The sequence below is a fragment of the Salvelinus namaycush genome, chromosome 11 (assembly GCF_016432855.1).
Source record: "Salvelinus namaycush isolate Seneca chromosome 11, SaNama_1.0, whole genome shotgun sequence".
NCBI lineage: Eukaryota > Metazoa > Chordata > Actinopteri > Salmoniformes > Salmonidae > Salvelinus > Salvelinus namaycush.
The window spans coordinates 28,379,224-28,399,183 of record NC_052317.1 but is presented as its reverse complement, the minus strand read 5'-3'; the positions used below and the strand labels follow the sequence as shown (position 1 = coordinate 28,399,183).

The 19,960-nt window shown below is 46.1% G+C and overlaps 1 protein-coding gene across 1 annotated transcript in view; it reads right to left on the bottom strand.

The window, feature by feature from the left end:
- Positions 1-19,960, bottom strand: part of LOC120055970 (arf-GAP with GTPase, ANK repeat and PH domain-containing protein 3-like) — a 247,314-nt gene that overhangs the window by 114,813 nt on the left and 112,541 nt on the right. Inside the window, exons 2-3 of the mRNA XM_039004066.1 lie at positions 19,265-19,323; positions 17,422-17,509 (exon numbers count right to left, since the gene is read on the bottom strand). Coding sequence (XP_038859994.1) covers positions 17,422-17,509; positions 19,265-19,323 — 147 coding nt within the window. The remainder of the gene's footprint in view (positions 1-17,421; positions 17,510-19,264; positions 19,324-19,960) is intronic.

Sequence of the window (19,960 nt, the reverse complement as noted above, 5' to 3'; positions counted from 1 at the left end):
ACACACAACCCCTGAGAGATCCTGTTCCACTACACTATACTGCCCCCCCAAATTCACTTCACAATCACCAGCTAGCCTGGAGATCAGTTTCCATCACTTGCAAAACTACACAAGCTATAAGATAGCATGCTAGAGTATTAACAGTCATAGATTCAGAAAGGAAGTGATAAGGCATGGAGAATGGATGTAGCCTGGAGCCTGTGATAAAGAGGGAAGGAGGGGATGGAAGATAAAAGGGAAAAAAAGAGAGAAGTCTTAATCTAAAGTTGCTGTAGTTCATGACCACAGGATAGTGGAGACTAGAGAAGCTATACAGTAGAATGGAAACAACTATAGTGAGCCTGGACTTTCCCCCCGTCATCTCTTTGAATGCATGTTCGTATTCTTTGCCACAGGCAAGGTTGGCTACAGATAAAATACAAACCGATGGGAATACCTCATACTAAATTGGATTTTGCATATCATTGGAATGGTTTGAGATCTGGTGGAGATTAAAAATATTCAAATGAGAGTTGGGGAGCTAGGCAAGAAACGCGTCCCAGGAAAATAAAACATTGGTTTTCGAATGCAGAACATCTGCTTCAAGCAATCTCAAACAATATTGAATAATTTACGACTCCATGAAAGGTGTAAGAGTGGGTATAATAAAGTACACTATATATACAAAAGTATGTGGACACCCATACAAATTTGTGAATTTGGCTATTTCAGCCACACCTGTTGCTGACAGATGTGCACAGCCATGCAATCGAGCACACATCCATGCAATCTCCATAGACAAACATTGCCAGTAGAATGGCCTTACTGAAGAGCTCAGTGACTTTCAACGTGGCACCAACAAGTCAGTTAGTCAAACTTCTGCCCTGCTAGAGCTGCCCCGGTCAACTGCTGTTATTGTGAAGTGGAAACATCTAGGAGCAACAACGGCTCAGCCGCGAAGTGGTAGGCCACACAAGCTCACAGAACGAGCCCGCCGGGTGCTGACGTGCGTACAAATCATCTGTTCTCGGGTTGCAACACTCACTACCGAGTTCCATACTGCCTCTGGAAGCAACGTCAGCACAAGAACTGTTCGTCGGGAGCTTCATGAAATGGGTTTCCATGGCCGAGCAGCCGCACACAAGCCTAAGATCACCATGCGCAATACTAAGTGTCGGCTGGAGTGGTGTAAAGCTCGCCGCCATTGGACTCTGGAGCAGTGGAAACGTGTTCTCTGGAGTGATGAATCACGCTTCACCATCTGGCAGTCCAATGAATTAATCTGGGTTTGGCGGATGCCAGGAAAACACTACCTGCCCAAATGCCTAGTGCCAACTCTAAAGTTTGGTGGAGCAGGAATAATGGTCTGGGGCTGTTTTTCATGGTTCGGGCTAGGCCCCTTAGTTCCAGTGAAGGGAAATCTTAATGCTACAGCATACACTGACATTGTAAACAATTATGTGCTTCCTACTTTGTGACAACAGTTTGGGAAAGGCCCTTTCCTGTTTCAGCATGACAATGCCCATACAGAAATGGTTTGTCGAGATCGGTGTGGAAGAACTTGACTGGCTTGCACAGAGCCCTGACCTCAACTCCATCGAACATGATGAATTGGAATGTGGACTGTGAGCCAGGCCTATTCGCCCAAAATCAATGCCTGGCCTCACTAATTCTCTTGTGGCTGTATTGAAGCAAGTCCCCGCAGAATGTTCCAACATCTAGTGAAAAGCCTTCCCAGAAGTGTGGAGACTGTTATAGCAGCAAATGGGGGACCAACTCCAAATTTATGCCCATGATTTTGGAATGAGATGTTCGACGAGCAGGGGATTTGTATCCGGCGCCGACAGAGATGGTCGCCTCGCTTCGCGTTCTCAGGAAACTATGCAGTATTTTGTTTTTTTAATGTATTATTTCTTACATTGTTACCCCAGGAAATCTTAAGTTTTATCACATACAGCCAGGAGAAACTATTGGATATAAGAGCAACGTTAACTTACCAACATTACGACCAGGAATACAACTTTCCCAAAGCGGATCCTCTGTTTGGTCCACCACCCAGGACAATGGATCGGATCCCAGTAGGCGACCCAAAACAACAGCGCCGCAGGAGGGGCAGAAGAAGCGGTCTTCTGGTCAGGCTCCGTAGACGGGCACATCGCGCACCGCTCCCGAGCATACTACTCTCCAACGTCCAGTCTCTTGACAACTAAGTAGACGAAATCCGAGCAAGGGTTGCCTTCCAGAGATTGTAACGTTCTTTGTTTCACGGAAACGTGGCTCACTCGAGACACGCAATCAGAGTCGGTACAGCCACCTGGTTTCTTCACGCATCGCGTCAACAGAAACAAACATCTATCTGGTAAGAAGAAGGGCGGGGGGACATGCCTTATGATTAATGAGACGTGGTGTGATCATAACAACATACAGGAACTAAAGTCCTTTTGCTCACCTGACCTAGAATTTACAATCAAATGTCGACCGCATTATCTACCAAGAGAATTCTCTTAGATTATAATCACAGCCGTATATATCCCCCCCAAGCAGACACATCGATGGCCCTGAATGAACTTCATTGGACTCTATGTAAACTGGAAACCACATATCCTGAGGCTGCATTCATTGTAGCTGGGGATTTTAACAAGGCTAATCTGAAAACAAGACTCCCTAAATTTTATCAGCATATCGAATGCGCTACCTGTGCGGAAAAATCCTGAACCATTGTTATTCTAACTTCCGCGACGCATACAAAGCCCTGCCCCGCCCTCCTTTCGGAAAACCTGACCACGACTCCATTTTGTTGCTCCCAGCCTATAGACAGAAACTAAAACAGGAAACGCCCATGCTCAGGTCTGTTCAACGCTGGTTCGACCAATCTGATTCCACGCTTCAAGATTGCTTTGATCACGTGGACTGGGATATGTTCCGCATAGAGTCGGACAATAACATTGATGAATACGCTGATTCGGTGAGCAAATTTATTAGCAAGTGCATCGGTGATATTGTAACCACAGCAACTATTAAAACCTTCCCCAACCAGAAACCGTGGATTGATGGCAGCATTCGTGCAAAACTGAAAGCGCGAACCACTGCTTTTAAATCAGGGCAAGGCGACCGGAAACAACAAACAGTGTAGCTATTCCCTCCGCAAGGCAATCAAACAAGCTAAGCGTCAGTATAGAGACAAAGTAGAGTCGCAATTCAACGGCTCAGACACAAGAGGTATGTGGCAGGGTCTACTGTCAATCATGGACTGCAAAAAGAAAACCAGCCCCGCCGCGGACCTGGATGTCCTGCTCCCAGACAAACTAAACAACTTCTTTGCTCGCTTTGAGGTCAATACAGTGCCAACGACATGGCCCACTACAAAAACCTGCGGGCTACCCTTCACCGCAGCCAACGTGAGTAAAGCATTTAAACGTGTTAATCCTCGCAAGGCTGCCGGCCCAGACGGCATCCCTAGCCGCGTCCTCAGAGCATGCGCAGACCAGCTGGCTGGTGTGTTTACGGACATATTCAATCAATCCTTATCCCAGTCTGCTGTTCCCACATGCTTCAAGAGGGCCACCATTGTTCCAGTTCCCAAGAAAGCTAAGGTAACTAAGCAAAATGACTATCGCCCCGTAGGACTCACCTCCGTCATCATGAAGTGCTTTGAGAGACTAGTCAAGGATCATATCACCTCCACCCTACCTGACACCCTAGACCCACTCCAATTTGGGAGTGGGTCTAGACCCTGGACCCTAGACCCTGGGTCTCGACCCCGTCCTGTGCAACTGGGTCCTGGACTTCCTGACAGGCCGCCCCCAGGTGGTGAGGGTAGGAAACATCATCTCCACCCCGCTGATCCTCAACACTGGGGCCCCACAAGGGTGCGTTCTCAGCCCTCTCCTGTACTCCCTGTTCACCCATGACTGCGTGGCCACGCCTCCAACTCAATCATCAAGTTTGCAGAAAACACTACAGTGGTAGGCTTGATTACCAAAAACGACGAGACGGCCTACAGGGAGGAGGTGAGGGCCCTCGGAGTGTGGTGTCAGGTAAATAACCTCACACTCAACGTCAACAAAACAAAGGAGATGATCGTGGTCTTCAGGAAACAGCAGAGTGTGCACCCCCCCCCCCCCCCCCCCCCCCCCCTATCCACATCAACGGGACAGTAGTGGAGAAGGTGGAAAGTTTTAAGTTCCTCGGCGTACACATCACGGACAAACTGAAATGGTCCACCCACACAGACAGCGTGGTGAAGAAGTTGCAACAGCACCTCTTCAACCTCAGGAAGCTGAAGAAATTTGGCTTGTCACCAAAAACACTCACAAACTTTTACAGATGCACAATCGAGAGCATCCTGTCGGGCTGAATCACCGCCTGGTACGGCAACTGCTCCGCCCACAACCGTAAGGCTCTCCAGAGGGTAGTGAGGTCTGCACAACGCATCACCGGGGGCAAACTACCTGCTCTCAAGGACAACAACCACCCGAGCCACTGCCTGTTCACCCCGCTATCATCCAGAAGGTGAGGTCAGTACAGGTGCATCAAAGCTGGGACCGAGAGACTGAAAAACAGCTTTTATCTCAAGGCCATCATACTGTTAAACAGCCATCACTAACATTGAGTGGCTGCTGCCAACATACTGACTCAATCTCTAGCCACTTTAATAATTAAAAATGGGATGTAATAAATCTATCACTAGTCACTTTAAACTATGCCACTTGATATAATGTTTACATACACTACTCATCTCAAATGTATATACTGTACTCTATACCATCTACTGCATATTGCCTACGCCGTTCGGCCATCGCTCATCCATATATATTTTTATGTACATATTCTTATTCCTTTACACGTGTGTGTATAAGGTAGTTGTTGGGAAATTGTTAGATTACTTGTTAGATATTACTGCATAGTCGGAACTAGAAGCACAAGCATTTCGCTACACTCGCATTAACATCTGCTGATGCTTTGATAAGATTTGAACATACTTTTGGTCATGTAGTGTACAGTGGCAAGAAAAAGTATGTGAACCCTTTGGAATTATCTGGATTTCTGACTAAATTGGTCATAAAATTAGATCTGATCTTAATCTAAGTCACAACAACAGACAAACACAGTCTGCTTAATCTAATAACACACAAATTATAGTATTTTTCTTGTCTATATTGAATACATTATTTAAACATTCACAGTGTAGGTTGAAAAAACTATGTGAACCCCTAGGCTAATGACTTCTCCAAAAGCTAATTGGAGTCAGGAGTCAGCTAACCTGTAATACAATCATTGAGACCAGATTGGAGATGTTGCTTACAGCTGCCCTATAATAAATTTTAAAAAAAATTATGTTCACAAGAAGCATTGCCTGATGTGAACCATGCCTCGAACAAAAGAGATCTCAGAAGACCCAAGATTAAGAATTCTTGACCTGCATAAAGCTGGAAAGGGTTACAAAAGCATCTCTAAAAGCCTTGATGTTAATCAGTCCACGGTAAGACAAATTGTCTATAAATGGAGAAAGTTCAGCACTGTTGCTACTCTCCCTAGGAGTGGCCGTCCTGCAAAGATGACTTTAAGAGCACAGCGCAGAATGTTCAATGAGGTTAAGAAGAATCCTAGAGTGTCAGCTAAAGACTTACAGAAATCTCTGGAACATGCTAACATCTCTGTTGACGAGTCTACGTTACGTAAAACAGTAAACAAGAATGGTGTTCATGGGAGGACACCACGGAAGAAGGCACTGCTGTCCAAAAAAAACATTGCTGCATGTCTGAAGTTAGCAAAAGAGCATCAGGATGTTCCACAGCGCTACTGGAAAAATATTCTGTGGACAGATGAAACTAAAGTTGGGTTGTTTGGAAGGAACAACACAACTCTATGTGTGGAGAAAAAAAGGCACAGCACACTGTCATGACTGTCCTGATCAGGTCAGGTTACAGGAGACCACAACCCTACAGATTATCTCTCAACCCCAACAGAGGAGGAGAGATCTAGGGGTCTGAAGATGTGGGGGTTTTATGACCCCTCACGCCCCTGGTAAATCTTAGGCCACACAACATTCCTGTGTCCCTTCAATATGGAGAACCACCCTCAGAACATTAAACATGCAATAAAGGGACTTTGGAACAATGGTTTCTGTCAACTACAATGGTGTTCATGACGATAGATGGAATATGAAAATGTATGTCATTTTTGTTTTGTTATTAAAGGTTAATAGATTACGTTATTACGAAAACATTGTAACGTTGAGTTTTCCTAGTATATGTTTGATGTTTATACATTGTACGTTGTGTGGAAAATGTCCAAATCAAAGAGAATGTTTTGGTAAAGATGAAATGTGAAGTTAGTTGTCTAAAATTGGATTTGAGTAAAATCTAGAACTTGCCCATAACTTGGTACGCCCAGAGAATTGCCCTAAAGGTGGTTACGCCCACTTCTGACCCGAGGGTATAAAACCTGTGAGTGAAGAATTAACATATCAGACTAAGTGACCCAAGCTGCAGCCAAGGTCTAAAAAGTCAACGAACCCAAAACGCAACACAAGTTTGAAGACAAAGAAATATTTTTCTACCCAAGCTACGGATGAGTAGCTGTGTCTAAGCGGGTGAATTCAAGCCGAACCACCTATCCTCCACTCCCCATCAAATCGTGGTATCTACACTGTTTCATTCCTACGCTGTGAGCTCTGAGCTACAGAGCTGTCTGTCCTCAGAAGACCCCTTCCAGAGCAAGGGCAAGGGAACAGACCAGTAAGCCAAAAAGGACACTGACATCGTGAGGACAACTAGAGAGTTGCGCCGGAGAAGTGCGTCATTGAGCAGCCTGAACGGTCCACGCGGGGAATCCACGGAGACCTTCCACACGTAATTACATCATTATATTCTGACCCATAAGAGCGGCAGTTTGGGGCAAGGCTAGGGTTAGAATAAGCACAGCTGACAAATTCACCCAAATGTATATTTCTCTTTTTCTCTCTCTTTTAAATCCCCATTTTGGGTAACACGCGCCATAGTGTGTTGGCCCGTTATACTAAGTTCTAATCAATAGCCTTAGAATGTGTTTTTGTGTATGTGTATCTTTTATCATCATTTTAGCTTTCTAGTAAATAAATAATCAACTAAGATTGGTGTGGTACGAACTCATTGGTGAGACCCGGGTCCGTGCAGATTCCCGGATTATGCTACGTTCAGAACGAGACTGTAGAGGTAACTGATTAATTAGCGGCTGTTGTAAAATCGATATTCTGATATTCTTTGAGTTCATTTGGGAAATAGAAACTCAATAAAAATAATTTTCCCATGGTGCCCCAGGTTAATGAGTTAATAATTGCTTGATTCAGTTAATCACGCAATTAAAAACCTTTAATCATTCGATGAGCAACAGTCGTCACATTAACTAATACAACAACACCAATGTCAAAACCTCATCTCAACTGTAAAGTATGGTGAAGGGAGCATCATGGTTTGGAGCTGCTTTGCTGACTCAGGGCCTGGACAGCTTGCTATCATCGACAGAAAAATGTATTCCCAAATTCATCAAGACATTTTGCAGGAAAATGTAAGGCTATCTGTCCGCCAATTGAAGCTCAACAGAAGCTGGGTGATGCAACAGGACAACGACCCAAAACACAGAAGTAAATCAACAACAGAATGGCTTCAACAGAAGAAAATACGCCTTCTGGAGTGGTCCAGTCAGAGTCCTGACCTCAACCCGATTGAGATGCTGTGGCATGATCTCAAGAGAGCGGTTCACACCAGACATCCCAACAATATCGCTGAGCTGAAACAGTTTTGTAAAGAGGAAAGGTCCAATATTCCTCCTTACTACAGAAATCGTTTGGTTGAGGTTATTGCTGCCAAAGGAGGGTCAACCAGTTACTAATAAATCCAAGGGTTCACATACTTTTCCCACCCTGTACTGTGAATGTTTACATGGTGTGTTCAATAAAGACATGAAAATGTATAATTGTTTGTGTGTTATTAGTTTAAGCAGAATGTGTTTGTCTATTGTTGTGACTTAGATGAAGATCAGATCAAATTTTATGACCAATTTATACAGAAGTCCAGGTAATTCCAAAGGGTTCACATACTTTTTCTTGCCACTGTATATCAAAAAGAAATATGCTGAGAGTGACAAAGTACAGACATAAAACCGGTATGAAATATCTATCGTTGTAACGTCCTGACCAGAGTTTTTATGTGTTTTGCTTGTTTATGACCAGAGTTCTTATGTGTTTTGCTTGTTTAGTGTTGGTCAGGACGTGAGCTGGGTGGGAATTCTATGTTGTGTGTCTAGTTCGTCTGTTTCTATGTTCAGCCTGATATGGTTCTCAATCAGAGACAGCTGTCAATCGTTGTCCCTGATTGAGAATCATATATAGGTGGCTTGTTTTGTGTTGGGGATTGTGGGTGGTTGTTTCCTGTCTTTGTGTTTTGTCTGCACCAGCAAGGACTGTGACGGTTAGTGTGTTTTGTCAGTTTGTATCGTGTTTTTGTTTTGTCCTATTAAATTTCATTATGTCTAATTACCACGCTGCACATTGGTCCTCTGATCCTTCTCGCCTCTCCTCGTCTGAGGAGGAGGACGAAGTAGACTGCCGTTACAGAACCACCCACCAAACCCGGATCAAGCAGCGTGAGAACGGGCAGCAGCGACAGCAGCAGCGGTACCAGGAGGAATGGTCATGGGAGCAAATATTGAACGGAGAAGGACCCTGGGCTAAGGTTGGAGAATATCGCCGCTCTCGGGAAGAGATGGAGGCAGCTAAAGCCCAGGAGCGGTGGTATGAGGAGGCAGCACGGAAGCGTGGCTGGAAGCCCGTGAAGAAACCCCAAACATTTCTTGGGGGGGGGTTAAAGGGTAGTGTGGCGAAGGTAGGTAGGAAACCTGCGCCCACTTCCCATGCTTACCGTGGAGAGCGGGAGTACGGGCAGACACCGTGTTATGCGGAAGAGCGCACGGTGTCTCCTGTACGGGTGCATAGCCCGGTGCGGGTTATTCCACCTCCCCGCACTGGGCGGGCTAGAGTGAGCATTGAGCCAAGTGCCATGAAGCCGGCTCTACATATCTGGCCTCCAGTACGTCTCCTCGGGCCGGTGTACATGGCACCAGCCTTACGCATGGTGTCCCCGGTTCGCCAACACAGCCCAGTGCGGGTTATTCCACCTCCCCGCACTGGACGGGCTACGGGGAGCATGCAACCAGGTAAGGTTGGGCAGGCTCAGTGCTCAAGGGAGCCAGTACGCCTGCACGGTCCGGTATATCCGGCACTACCTTCCCGCTCCAGCCCAGTCCCACCAGTGCCTACACCACGCACCAGGCTTCCAGTGCGTCTCCAGAGCCCTGTTCCTCCTCCACGCACTCTCCCTGTGGTGCGTGTCTCCAGCCCAGTACCTACAGTGCCGGGACAACGCACTAAGCCTCCTGTGCGTCTCCAGAGCCCTGTACGCACTGTGCCTTCTCCCCGCACTCGCCCTGAGGTGCGTACCCTCAGCCCGGTACCACCAGTGCCGGTACCACGCACCAGGCCTATAGTGCGCATCGAGAGTCCAGTGTGCCCTGTTCCTGCTCCCCGCACTAGCCTTGAGGTGCGTGTCTCCAGTCCGGTACCATCAGTTCCGGCACCACGCACCAGGCCTACTGTGCGCCTCAGCAGGTCAGAGTCGGTCGTCTGTCCAGCGCCGTCTGAGCTGCCTGCCTGCCCAGCACCGTCTGAACTGCCTGCACTGCTCGTCTGCTCAACGCCGCCTGCACTGCTCGTCTGCCCAGCGCCGTCTGAGCTGCCTGCACTGCCTGCCTGCCCAGCGCCATCTGAACTGCCTGCACTGCTCGTCTGCTCAACGCCGCCTGCACTGCTCGTCTGTCCAGCGCCGTCTGAGCTGCCTGCCTGCCCAGCGCCGTCTGAACTGCCTGCGCTGCTCGTCTGCTCAACGCCTCCTGCACTGCTCGTCTGCCCAGCGCCGTCTGAGCTGCCTGCACTGCCTGCCTGCCCAGCACCGTCTGAGCCATCCGTCTGCCCAGCGCCGTCTGAGCCATCCGTCTGCCCAGCGCCGTCTGAGCCATCCGTCTGCCCAGCGCCGTCTGAGCCATCTGTCTGCCTAGCGCCATCTGAGCCATCCGTCTGCCCAGCGCCATCTGAGTCATCCGTCTGCCACGAGCCATTAGAGCCGCCCGTCTGCCACGAGCCATTAGAGCCGCCCGTCTGTCCCGAGCCATTAGAGCCGTCCGTCAGTCAGGAGCTGCCCTCCAGTCATGAGCTGCCCTCCAGTCATGAGCTGCCCTCCAGTCATGAGCTGCCCTACAGTCATGAGCTGCCCTACAGTCATGAGCTGCCCTACAGTCATGAGCTGCCCTACGGTCATGAGCTGCCCTACGGTCATGAGCTGCCCTCCGGTCATGAGCTGCCCTCCGGTCATGAGCTGCCACCCGGTCATGAGCTGCCACCCGGTCCGGAGCTGCCACTCGGTCCGGAGCTGCCACTCGGTCCGGAGCTGCCACTCGGTCCGGAGCTGCCATTCAGTCCGGAGCTGCCATTCAGTCCGGAGCTGCCATTCAGTCCGGCGCTGCCATTCAGTCCGGCGCTGCCATTCAGTCCGGCGCTGCCATTCGTCCTGAGCTGCCTCTCTGTCCTGAGTTGCCCCTCTGTCCTGAGCTACCTCTCTGTCCTGAGCTACCTCTCTGTCCTGAGCTACCTCTCTGTCCTGAGCTACCTCTCTGTCCTGAGCTACCTCTCTGTCCTGAGCTACCTCTCTGTCCTGAGCTACCTCCTAAATCATGTGGGGGCCTTGGGGAGGATTCTTAGGCCAAGGTCGTGGGCGAGGGTCGCCACTCAAAGGACGCTAAGGAGGGGGACAAAGACAGTGGTGGAGTGGTGTCCTCGTCCACCGCCGGAGCCGCCACCGCGGACAGATGCCCACCCAGACCCTCCCCTTGAGTTTTAGGGGTGCGTTCGGAGTCCGCACCTCAGGGGGGGGGGGTACTGTAACGTCCTGACCAGAGTTCTTATGTGTTTTGCTTGTTTAGTGTTGGTCAGGACGTGAGCTGGGTGGGAATTCTATGTTGTGTGTCTAGTTCGTCTGTTTCTATGTTCAGCCTGATATGGTTCTCAATCAGAGACAGCTGTCAATCGTTGTCCCTGATTGAGAATCATATATAGGTGGCTTGTTTTGTGTTGGGGATTGTGGGTGGTTGTTTCCTGTCTTTGTGTTTTGTCTGCACCAGCAAGGACTGTGACGGTTAGTGTGTTTTGTCAGTTTGTATCGTGTTTTTGTTTTGTCCTATTAAATTTCATTATGTCTAATTACCACGCTGCACATTGGTCCTCTGATCCTTCTCGCCTCTCCTCGTCTGAGGAGGAGGACGAAGTAGACTGCCGTTACAATCGTCGCGGCAACACCAGCTATTTCATAATAAGCTGTGTTATCTGTTACAGACGTATGTAATAAGATGGAGAGAATGAAGTTCATTCAAATGACAAGATCCCACCTCCCACGCAAAAGAGCAAGTGAGGTCACAGTGACTGGCTCTGCCTGCAGTCTTCAAGGACTAGGTAGGCAGTGTTCTAGCTAGGGCAAACATGCAATACAGATCCACTTGAGACACACTTGCTCCCTATTAAGTCCACTTTAGCCCACTTGGCGAAGGGGGATTCTCCCAGACATCAGTTTGGTTGTGTAATAGTCAGAGAGAGAGAGAGAGACTCACAGAAGCCAAGCCAGCTTTCCTCTGCTGAAGCAATGTCGGCGCCAGAACGGGACGGACCTTTGATTTCCATAGGGGGGCCACATTTTTTCAGGGGACCTCCTTTAATGGGTTTTATATTAAAGATATATAATTTAACTAGAAAGATGTATTACCTTTTAACGTGGCATGAACACAACCAGTCATTATGTTTTTATCCGATTGTAAACACAAATTCTTTCAAAAAGTAGGTTACCGGGCCTCCCGAATGGTGCAGCGGTTTAAGGCACTGCATCGCAGTTTGAGAGGCATAACTACAGACCCAGGTTCGATCCCAGGCTGTGTCGCAGCCGGCCGCCACCGGTAGACCCATGAGGCGGCACACAAATGGCCCAGTGTCGTCCGGGTTAGGGAAGGGTTTGGCCCGGCCGGGATGTCCTTGTCCAATCGCGCTCTAGCAACTGCTTGTGGCAGGCCGGGCGCATGCACGCTGACTTCAGTCGCCAGTTGTACGGTGTTTCCTCCGACACATTGTTGCGGCTGGCTTCCGGGTTATGCGAGCAGTGCTGTTTGGCAGGGTCATGTTTCGGGGGACGCAAGTCTCTCGACCTTCGCCTCTCCCGAGTCCGTACGGGTGTTGCAGCAATAGGACAAGACCGTAATTGGATATCACTAAATTGGGGAGAAAAAGTGGCAAAAAAATAATAAAGTCTAAAAAAGGAAATAATAAAAAGTAGGTTCATCCATAATAATTTCAGTATCCAAAAAGTGCACTCACAACTTTCCTTCAATTTGCAAGTGGCTGAAACTGTCACCCGAGAAAGCATCTTACTATATTAAGTTTCAAGTTTTAATGTCATGTGCACAAGTATAGTGAAATGCCTTTCTTGCAATCTCTAAACCAGGGATCATCAACTAGATTCAGCCACGGGCTGATTTTTTCTTTAGCGGATGGCCCGAATGTAATAAAAAATAATTTGAAGACTGCAAATTAACCGCAAGAAGCCCAAAAAGATCATGTTTGACTACAACAATCATTTCAAACCTTGCTTACATTTTTCACGTCGTGTCTCTCCATTACACGTGGAAATACTTGGGAACAGATTTCTTAAATTAAGGAGCTGATTTCATGGTGATTTATACAGTCTTATGTCCAACAATGAAAATTCCACACAGGCCGCCAGTTGGGGAACACTGCTCTAAACCCAATAATGCAGTAATCAATAACAATGTAATACTAAAATAGCATAAGGTGGATCAAAAGAATCAATAAATCAAAATAAGATGTAGCCCATGTATCTGATGCTGTTTGGCCAAAAAGAGTATGACATGAGACAGAGGGGCGCTGTTTCACTCCTTCTGATTCTTCATCAGAGATTGATGCATCTTTCTGTCAGTGCGCGTCTCGGTCAAATAAATTATCAATATTTAAACATTTTATTTGAACAGGCAACGAGGTAAGGTAGCGCGGGCCAGGCCCCCAGAGGCCTGCCCATAAGGCCTTCTCTGCACTGAAGTAACAGTGCTCTGAGATTGGAGCGCTGCTTGGACTGAGCATTAATATCTGAGTCTCTATATGTTTGGAAATCTACATTTAGAAGAAATGTCAGAAAAGTGATACCCATAGTAATACCCAGTATAGTATAGTCATATCTTGTGAAAAAATGATGGTCTCTGGACCAAAGGGCCAGACTTCAGAGGAAAAGTTGTAATAATTCTAGAGGAGGTAAATGGAATAGGTTGGTTGCACATGAAATGATAAGAAGCCCTTGAAAATGGTAAAATGAGAGTGTTATGCCAAATAACATCTTCTGTTGTCATGGTATGAAATGGATGTGCATTCAAGTATAGGCCTACATTTAGACTACATAACATCACCATCATCCTGGCTGTGTCTCTGTTCACAGCCAAGCATAGACAAAAACATATCCTGAGGTCAGAGGAGAATCCATCTGTACTGTGGAACGTCTGTTGAATCTCAGTGCCGAAAGAATTAAGCTAACCTAATTGTAGAGCGATAACGAGAGACACTCAATCTGTATTAGGGTAGGCAAGCAATAATGTATAATGATTTTGGCTGGATGTGGCTAATGAATAGAGTGGTTATAGTCTTTCTATCAACCTGTTGTCCAGCTTATACGTACAGATGAGTCTAACACACACACACACACACACACACACACACACACAAAAACACAGGTTTTGAGATGGGAGCTGTATTTTTGGCTTGGTTAACAGGCAGTAAACATATTCAGCTCTAGAATGGAATGCGGAGGCTCAGAGAACTTGACACAGAGCCACAATTCCAACAGAGCCTGTTCCGCTGTTGCCATGGCAACACATCCCTCCCTCCCCATCCCTGATACTATATTTTAACAGATATCACAGCAACTAGCAACATCGTAGAACAAAAAATTAAGAGTAGAGCTGAATGGTATGGACCAAACACAAAACACTACTCTCCTTAGCAGCGAGGTAGCCTCTTTCAGTCTACAGAGTAGCTATAGTTTCTATCTGGGCTAAACAACATTCTAGGAATGAGACTAAAAGGAGACCCTTTGCCACCTGTTAATGATGGGAGATGAAGAGGTATGCTGTATCACAGAAACAATGCAGTGATCTGTATAAAATGCAATAAGAAGAAACAACATGTTTCCTTAATTAACCAAAATCATCACTCAGCTTTTAGCTTTCCAGCATTTTTGTCATTGATTTCTCTAGGCCTAATTAAGCAGTAAGGATTGTTTCTTTCCCTTGGTGAAGCAGCATCATTATGCCAGGAACTCATTATGCGCTTCATATCTCTTGTCCCTCCTCCCTATAATTATACAAAACCAGACACTACAAAACCCTCCAAACCCCCTCAAAGATTGTCATTTAACCCCAGCTATGACAACATCTTTGTGGGTTTCGGAGAGCCTTCGCTTCTGAGCTCAGCAGGGCCGAACTCATTAAGGATTCCACCTGATAATCAAAATTGAGAATTGTCCGGTTGTGATTCTGTGAAGTCACAGTGGAAGGCTTTGGAACAGACCCCTGTAGAAATAAATATACCTTCTCACTGAGCTATGCCCTCTCGTTCAGTGCATCAGCACTTCAGAGCTCCCAAAGCAGAAACTGTTTATGTTCATGGCAGCAACTGCAATCCCCTTTCACTCTGAAATGAAGGGTTTTAGTAGGATTTGGTGCTTTAAGCCCAGGTTTTAGTTTTACCTTGATGTGTTGGAAATTAGCATTCTAACACAGCAGCCCTCTTTCTTGCATGGTAGATGCTTTGCTCTAGCTGTCATTGTCTGGATAAATGGATAAAATGGATAAAAAGCCAATTATCTCAGAGCACATCCTTCGGCTTGAGATAAATCTGACACTGCGTCGACTGATACAAAACAATAACAACAACAGAAACAGAAAACACACCTGGCTTCAAAGACTAGCTGTTAATGATGATAAGCGAAGATAATGCAGGTTTCTCTTTATATACTATGTGGAACACACTCAACCTAACTGTTAATTATGAATTGAATTTGTATACAGCCTACGGTCACTATCAAGCCCAGCCCTATCAGTGTACTTTATGCCAGTATCTATCTCCAGCTAGAATAACTTAAACCCAAATACACACTGCTAACTTATCATTCCGGCAGAGGAGGCTGGTGGGAAGAACTACAGGAGGATGGGCTCATTGTGATGGCTGGAATGGAAACAATGGAATGGTACCAAACACATCTAACACATGGAAACAACATGTTTGACTCTGTTCCATTGATTCCATTCGAGCCATTACAATTAGCCCATCCTCCTATAACTCCTCTTTCCAGCCTCCACTGCATTCCAGGTGGTATTTCAACAGGTTTTGAACAGCCAATAATCTGGTAACATATTAAAATAACTTTATATGTCTTTATAGTGCATTCAGACCTTTACATTTTTCCACACTTTGTTACGTTACAGCCGTATTCCAAAATGGATTAAATAATACTTTTTTTCTTATCAATCTACAAACAATACCCCATAATGACAACGCGAAAACACGTTTTCAGAAACTTTAGCAAATGTATAAAATAAAAGCAGAAATACCTTATTTACATAAGTATTCAGACCGTTTGCTATGAGACTAGAAATTGAGCTCAGGTGCATCCTGTTTCCATTGATCATCCTTGAGATGTTTCCACAAGTTGATTTGAGTCTACCTGTGGTAAATTCAATTGATTGGACATGATTTGGAAAGGCACACACCTGTCTTTATAAGGTCCCACAGTTGACAGTACATGCCTGAGCAAAAACCAAGACATGAGGTCAAAAGGAATTGTCCGTAGAGCTCCAAGACAGGATTGTGTCGAGGCACAGATCTGGGGAAGGGTACCAAAACATTTCTGCTGCATTGAAGGTCCGCAAGAACACAGTGGCCTCTATCATTCATAAATGGAAGAAGTTTGGAACCACCAAGACTCTTCCTAGATCTGGCCGCCTGGCCAAACTGAGCAATAGGGGCAGAAAGGCCTTGGTCAGGGAGGTGACCAAGAACCCAATGGTCACTCTGACAGAGCTCCAGAGTAATTTTGTGGAGATGTGAGAACCTTCCAGAAAAACAACCATCACTGCAGCACTCCACCAAACAGGCCTTTATGGTAGAGTGACCAGACGGAAGCCACTCCTCAGTAAAAGGCACATGTGGCAGACCACTTGGAGTTTGCCAAAAGGCACCTAGAGAACTCAGACCATGAGAAACAAGATTCTCTGGTCTGATGAAACCAAGATTGAACTCTTTGGCCTGAATGCCAAGCGTTAAGTCTGGAGGAAACCTGGCACCATCTCTATGGTGAAGTATGGTGGTGGCAGCATCATGCTGTGGGGATGTTTTTCAGCTTCAGGGACTGGGAGACTAGTCAGGATCGAGGGAAAGATGAACGGAACAAAGTACAGTGAGATCCTTGATGAAAACCTGCTCCAGAGAGATCAGGACCTCAGAATGGGCCGAAGGTTCACCTTCCAATTGGACAACGACCATAAGCACACCGCCAAGACAATGCAGGAGTGGCTTCGGGACAAGTGTCTGAATGTCCTTGAGTGGCCCAGCTAGAGCCCGTAATTGAACCCGATCAAACATCTCTGGAAAGACCTGAAAATAGTTGTGCAGCGACGCTTCCCATCCATCCTGACAGATCTTGAGAGGATCTGCTGAGAAGAATGGGGGAAACTCCCCAAATACACGTGTGCCAAGCTTGTAACGTCATACCCAAGAAGACTCGCGGATGTAAACACTGCCAAAGATGCTTCAACAAAGTACTGAGTAAAGGGTCTGAATACTTATGTAAATGTATTATTAAAGTTTTTTTATTTGTAAGACATTTGTCAAATTTCGTAAAAAACATATTTTGCTTTGTCATTATGAGGTATTGTGTGTAGATTGATGAGGGGAAGAAAAACAATTGAATCAATTTTAGAATAAGGTTGTAACGTAACAAAATGTGGAAAAAGTCAAGGGGTCTGAATACTTTCTGAATGCACTGTAAATGCGTATAAATGTTCAGAAATACTTAGAATCCTTTTTACATTATTATAAATATCTCAAATTACATTTACATGTATGATGCAGCAGGGCCAGTAGATGGAGTAGATTAGCAAGATACCATCACAGTTAGAAGGGATGTGTTCATGTGTTGACTGACAAGACCCTCCTGGAGTCCACAACCTTTTAGCTCTTTACAACGTGTGACACCTCTCTCCTCCCTCAGGTTTTTTTCCTAAACAGCAGCAAGCTCTGTCTCTTACCTTCAGGAGATTCCTCCTGCACATATGTGCCTGTCAGGTACCGGTGGACCAAGGCCGACTTCCCACTCGACAGATTACCCACAATACCCTGCAGAAACAACAAGACAACAGTCTAGTCAAGGACATCATATATATGTTGTTGAGATGGTTACACAGCCAACCAATGTCATAGCCCACAGCCAATGAACTTTCTTCTTGTAAAGGCAAGGTGGCAAAACAATAGTTCTGTAAGAAGTTGCAGAGACAAATCACCAACTAACGCTAGAGCCCACAGTCTATGGACTTTCTCATGGACAGATGATGCTTGTGGGATAAAAAAAAAAGGTGGTCACCGGCAAGGGAACAGTTCAGAACGTTCAGAACGTCCAGGCCCAGGCCCCAGCCCTGACTGCTGACCGCCCCCAGGGGGAGCCTGACAGTGGGTGAGCTGTGGCTGGGCTGCTCCCAGGCTGGGGTGGCTGCTGATAATGCCAATGTGTCTGGGGGAGAACACACCCTACTCAACCCTTACAATCCACCTTCACCACCCTCTTCTTTAGATCATTAGTGGGTGGTAAAGTCAGGTATGGTTTTAATTATAGGGAACTGTGAGAGAGATGTGTGTGTACAGGATCTTTAAGAGCCTAGATGATGCTACCTCTCCTCTCCATCATTACACTTACGATCTACATAAGGAGAAAGTTGGCTTTGGAGAGGACAAGGAGTAGTAGTCTATCACCACAGAATAATAACAAGCTAGGAGCTACTCAGAACAGAAGCTAACTACAAAAGGAACAGAGTTTATGTTAGAAATGTAAAGCTTTGTAAGCTGCTGGGTTGTAGGCCCATCATTAAGGCTGCTGTATGAGCATAGTTCAGGCAGATGAAAGCAGAGCGGGCACAGTGTGTGTAAATCCCAATTCAGCCTTTTTTAAGGATCAGTCTACGGTTCATTATCAAGGTCCAGCAGGGTTAAATGAGAAGACAGTACTATACAGTATCAGCTCATCTCCTCATGAGTGCAATTGCCAATTGTTGGAATGATAACATCTGCCCGTGCTTTTGGGGACCATAATATATGAATGAACTACTTCTGTCCAATACTGTCATATAGAACTGTGGAAGAAATGGAAGCTATCCGTCCCTTCTCTGACAGTCCTCGACTCTTCCCTGCTGAATCCAGCGTCAGTTCACTAAACCCCTGAAATGTCTGGAGGAGTTTTCCAATTAACACCTAACACTACATAAAAGACAATGAGCTCTATCAAAATATCCTTGGTTAGAAAGCATGTTCTCCATAAAAGTGTCCCTCTGAGAGAACATCATTTTCTGTTGGATTCCCCATAGGATTACACCAATATGTTTTTCATAAAAGACCAAAATACTATGAATACTTCAGTATTTAACAACAGAATGTTGGAATGGAATGTGTCTTTGTGGTAATATCCCTATTGATGATGTGTGTGAAGCACTCCCTTCTTCCTGTGAGGACGTGTGTGTGTGCGCGCGTGCGTGCGTGCAAGCAGTTGTGGCAGCGGGTGGATCAGACCCAGGACCTGTCACACGTCTAGCCCAAAACTGTCACTCATCTCTCTGTCCTGCTGCAAGCCACTCCGCGCTACGCGTCACCATGCCAACTTATCTCATTAAAAATCACCCACACTCTCGCTTGGTGCCAGGGAATATTCCAGCCAATTTTTGTACTCTACTCTCTCTCTCTCTGTCATGCAGAATGAGAGGAAATGTTTTTGAAATGCATAGAGCATGGCCTGGCATTGACATTTAAATCAATCCTCTTGCAGTGCCAATGCCAGAAGAATAATATGGCCTAAAGTTATGATGAATAATCATGAATACTACTCACCACTTTGAGCTCTGGCACTGATCGACTCAATGTCCACTCCTGGCTATTGACGAAAGAGTCTGGAAGAGAAAAAAGAACAAGAGAATAAACACCATTAAGCTGAGGTCGGGAAAGGTTAAAGCAGTACGTTGATTCCTTGCCACGGTCTGTCTCATAGCTTAAAGGGAGGGAGTGCAATCATGGTTTCAAGTCATCTCTGACTATGCAAACATTCACACGCATGCACACACATTGCACATCTACCTCATTTTTACCATTATGTCACCTGTGCAACTACAGATGACAAAACTCTAGATCCCCATTATACCACACACAGAAATGCATACAAGCCCTCCCTTACCATCCCTTTGGCAAATCAGACCATAACTCTATCCTCCTGCTTCCTGCTTATGAGCAAAAACTCAAACAGGAAGTACCAGTGACACGCTCAACACAGAAGTGGTCTGATGAAGCGGATGCTAAGCTACAGGACTTTTTCATTAGCACAGATTGGAATATATTCCAGGATTCATCTGATAACATTGAGGAGTTTACCACATCAGTCACCAGCTTCATTACTAAGTGCATCAACAAAGTTGTCCCCACAATGACCGTACGTACATACCACAACCAGAAGCCATGGACTACAGGCAACATCCGCACTGAGCTAAAGGCTGGAGCTGCTGCTTTCAAGGAGCAGGACCCTAATTCAGACAC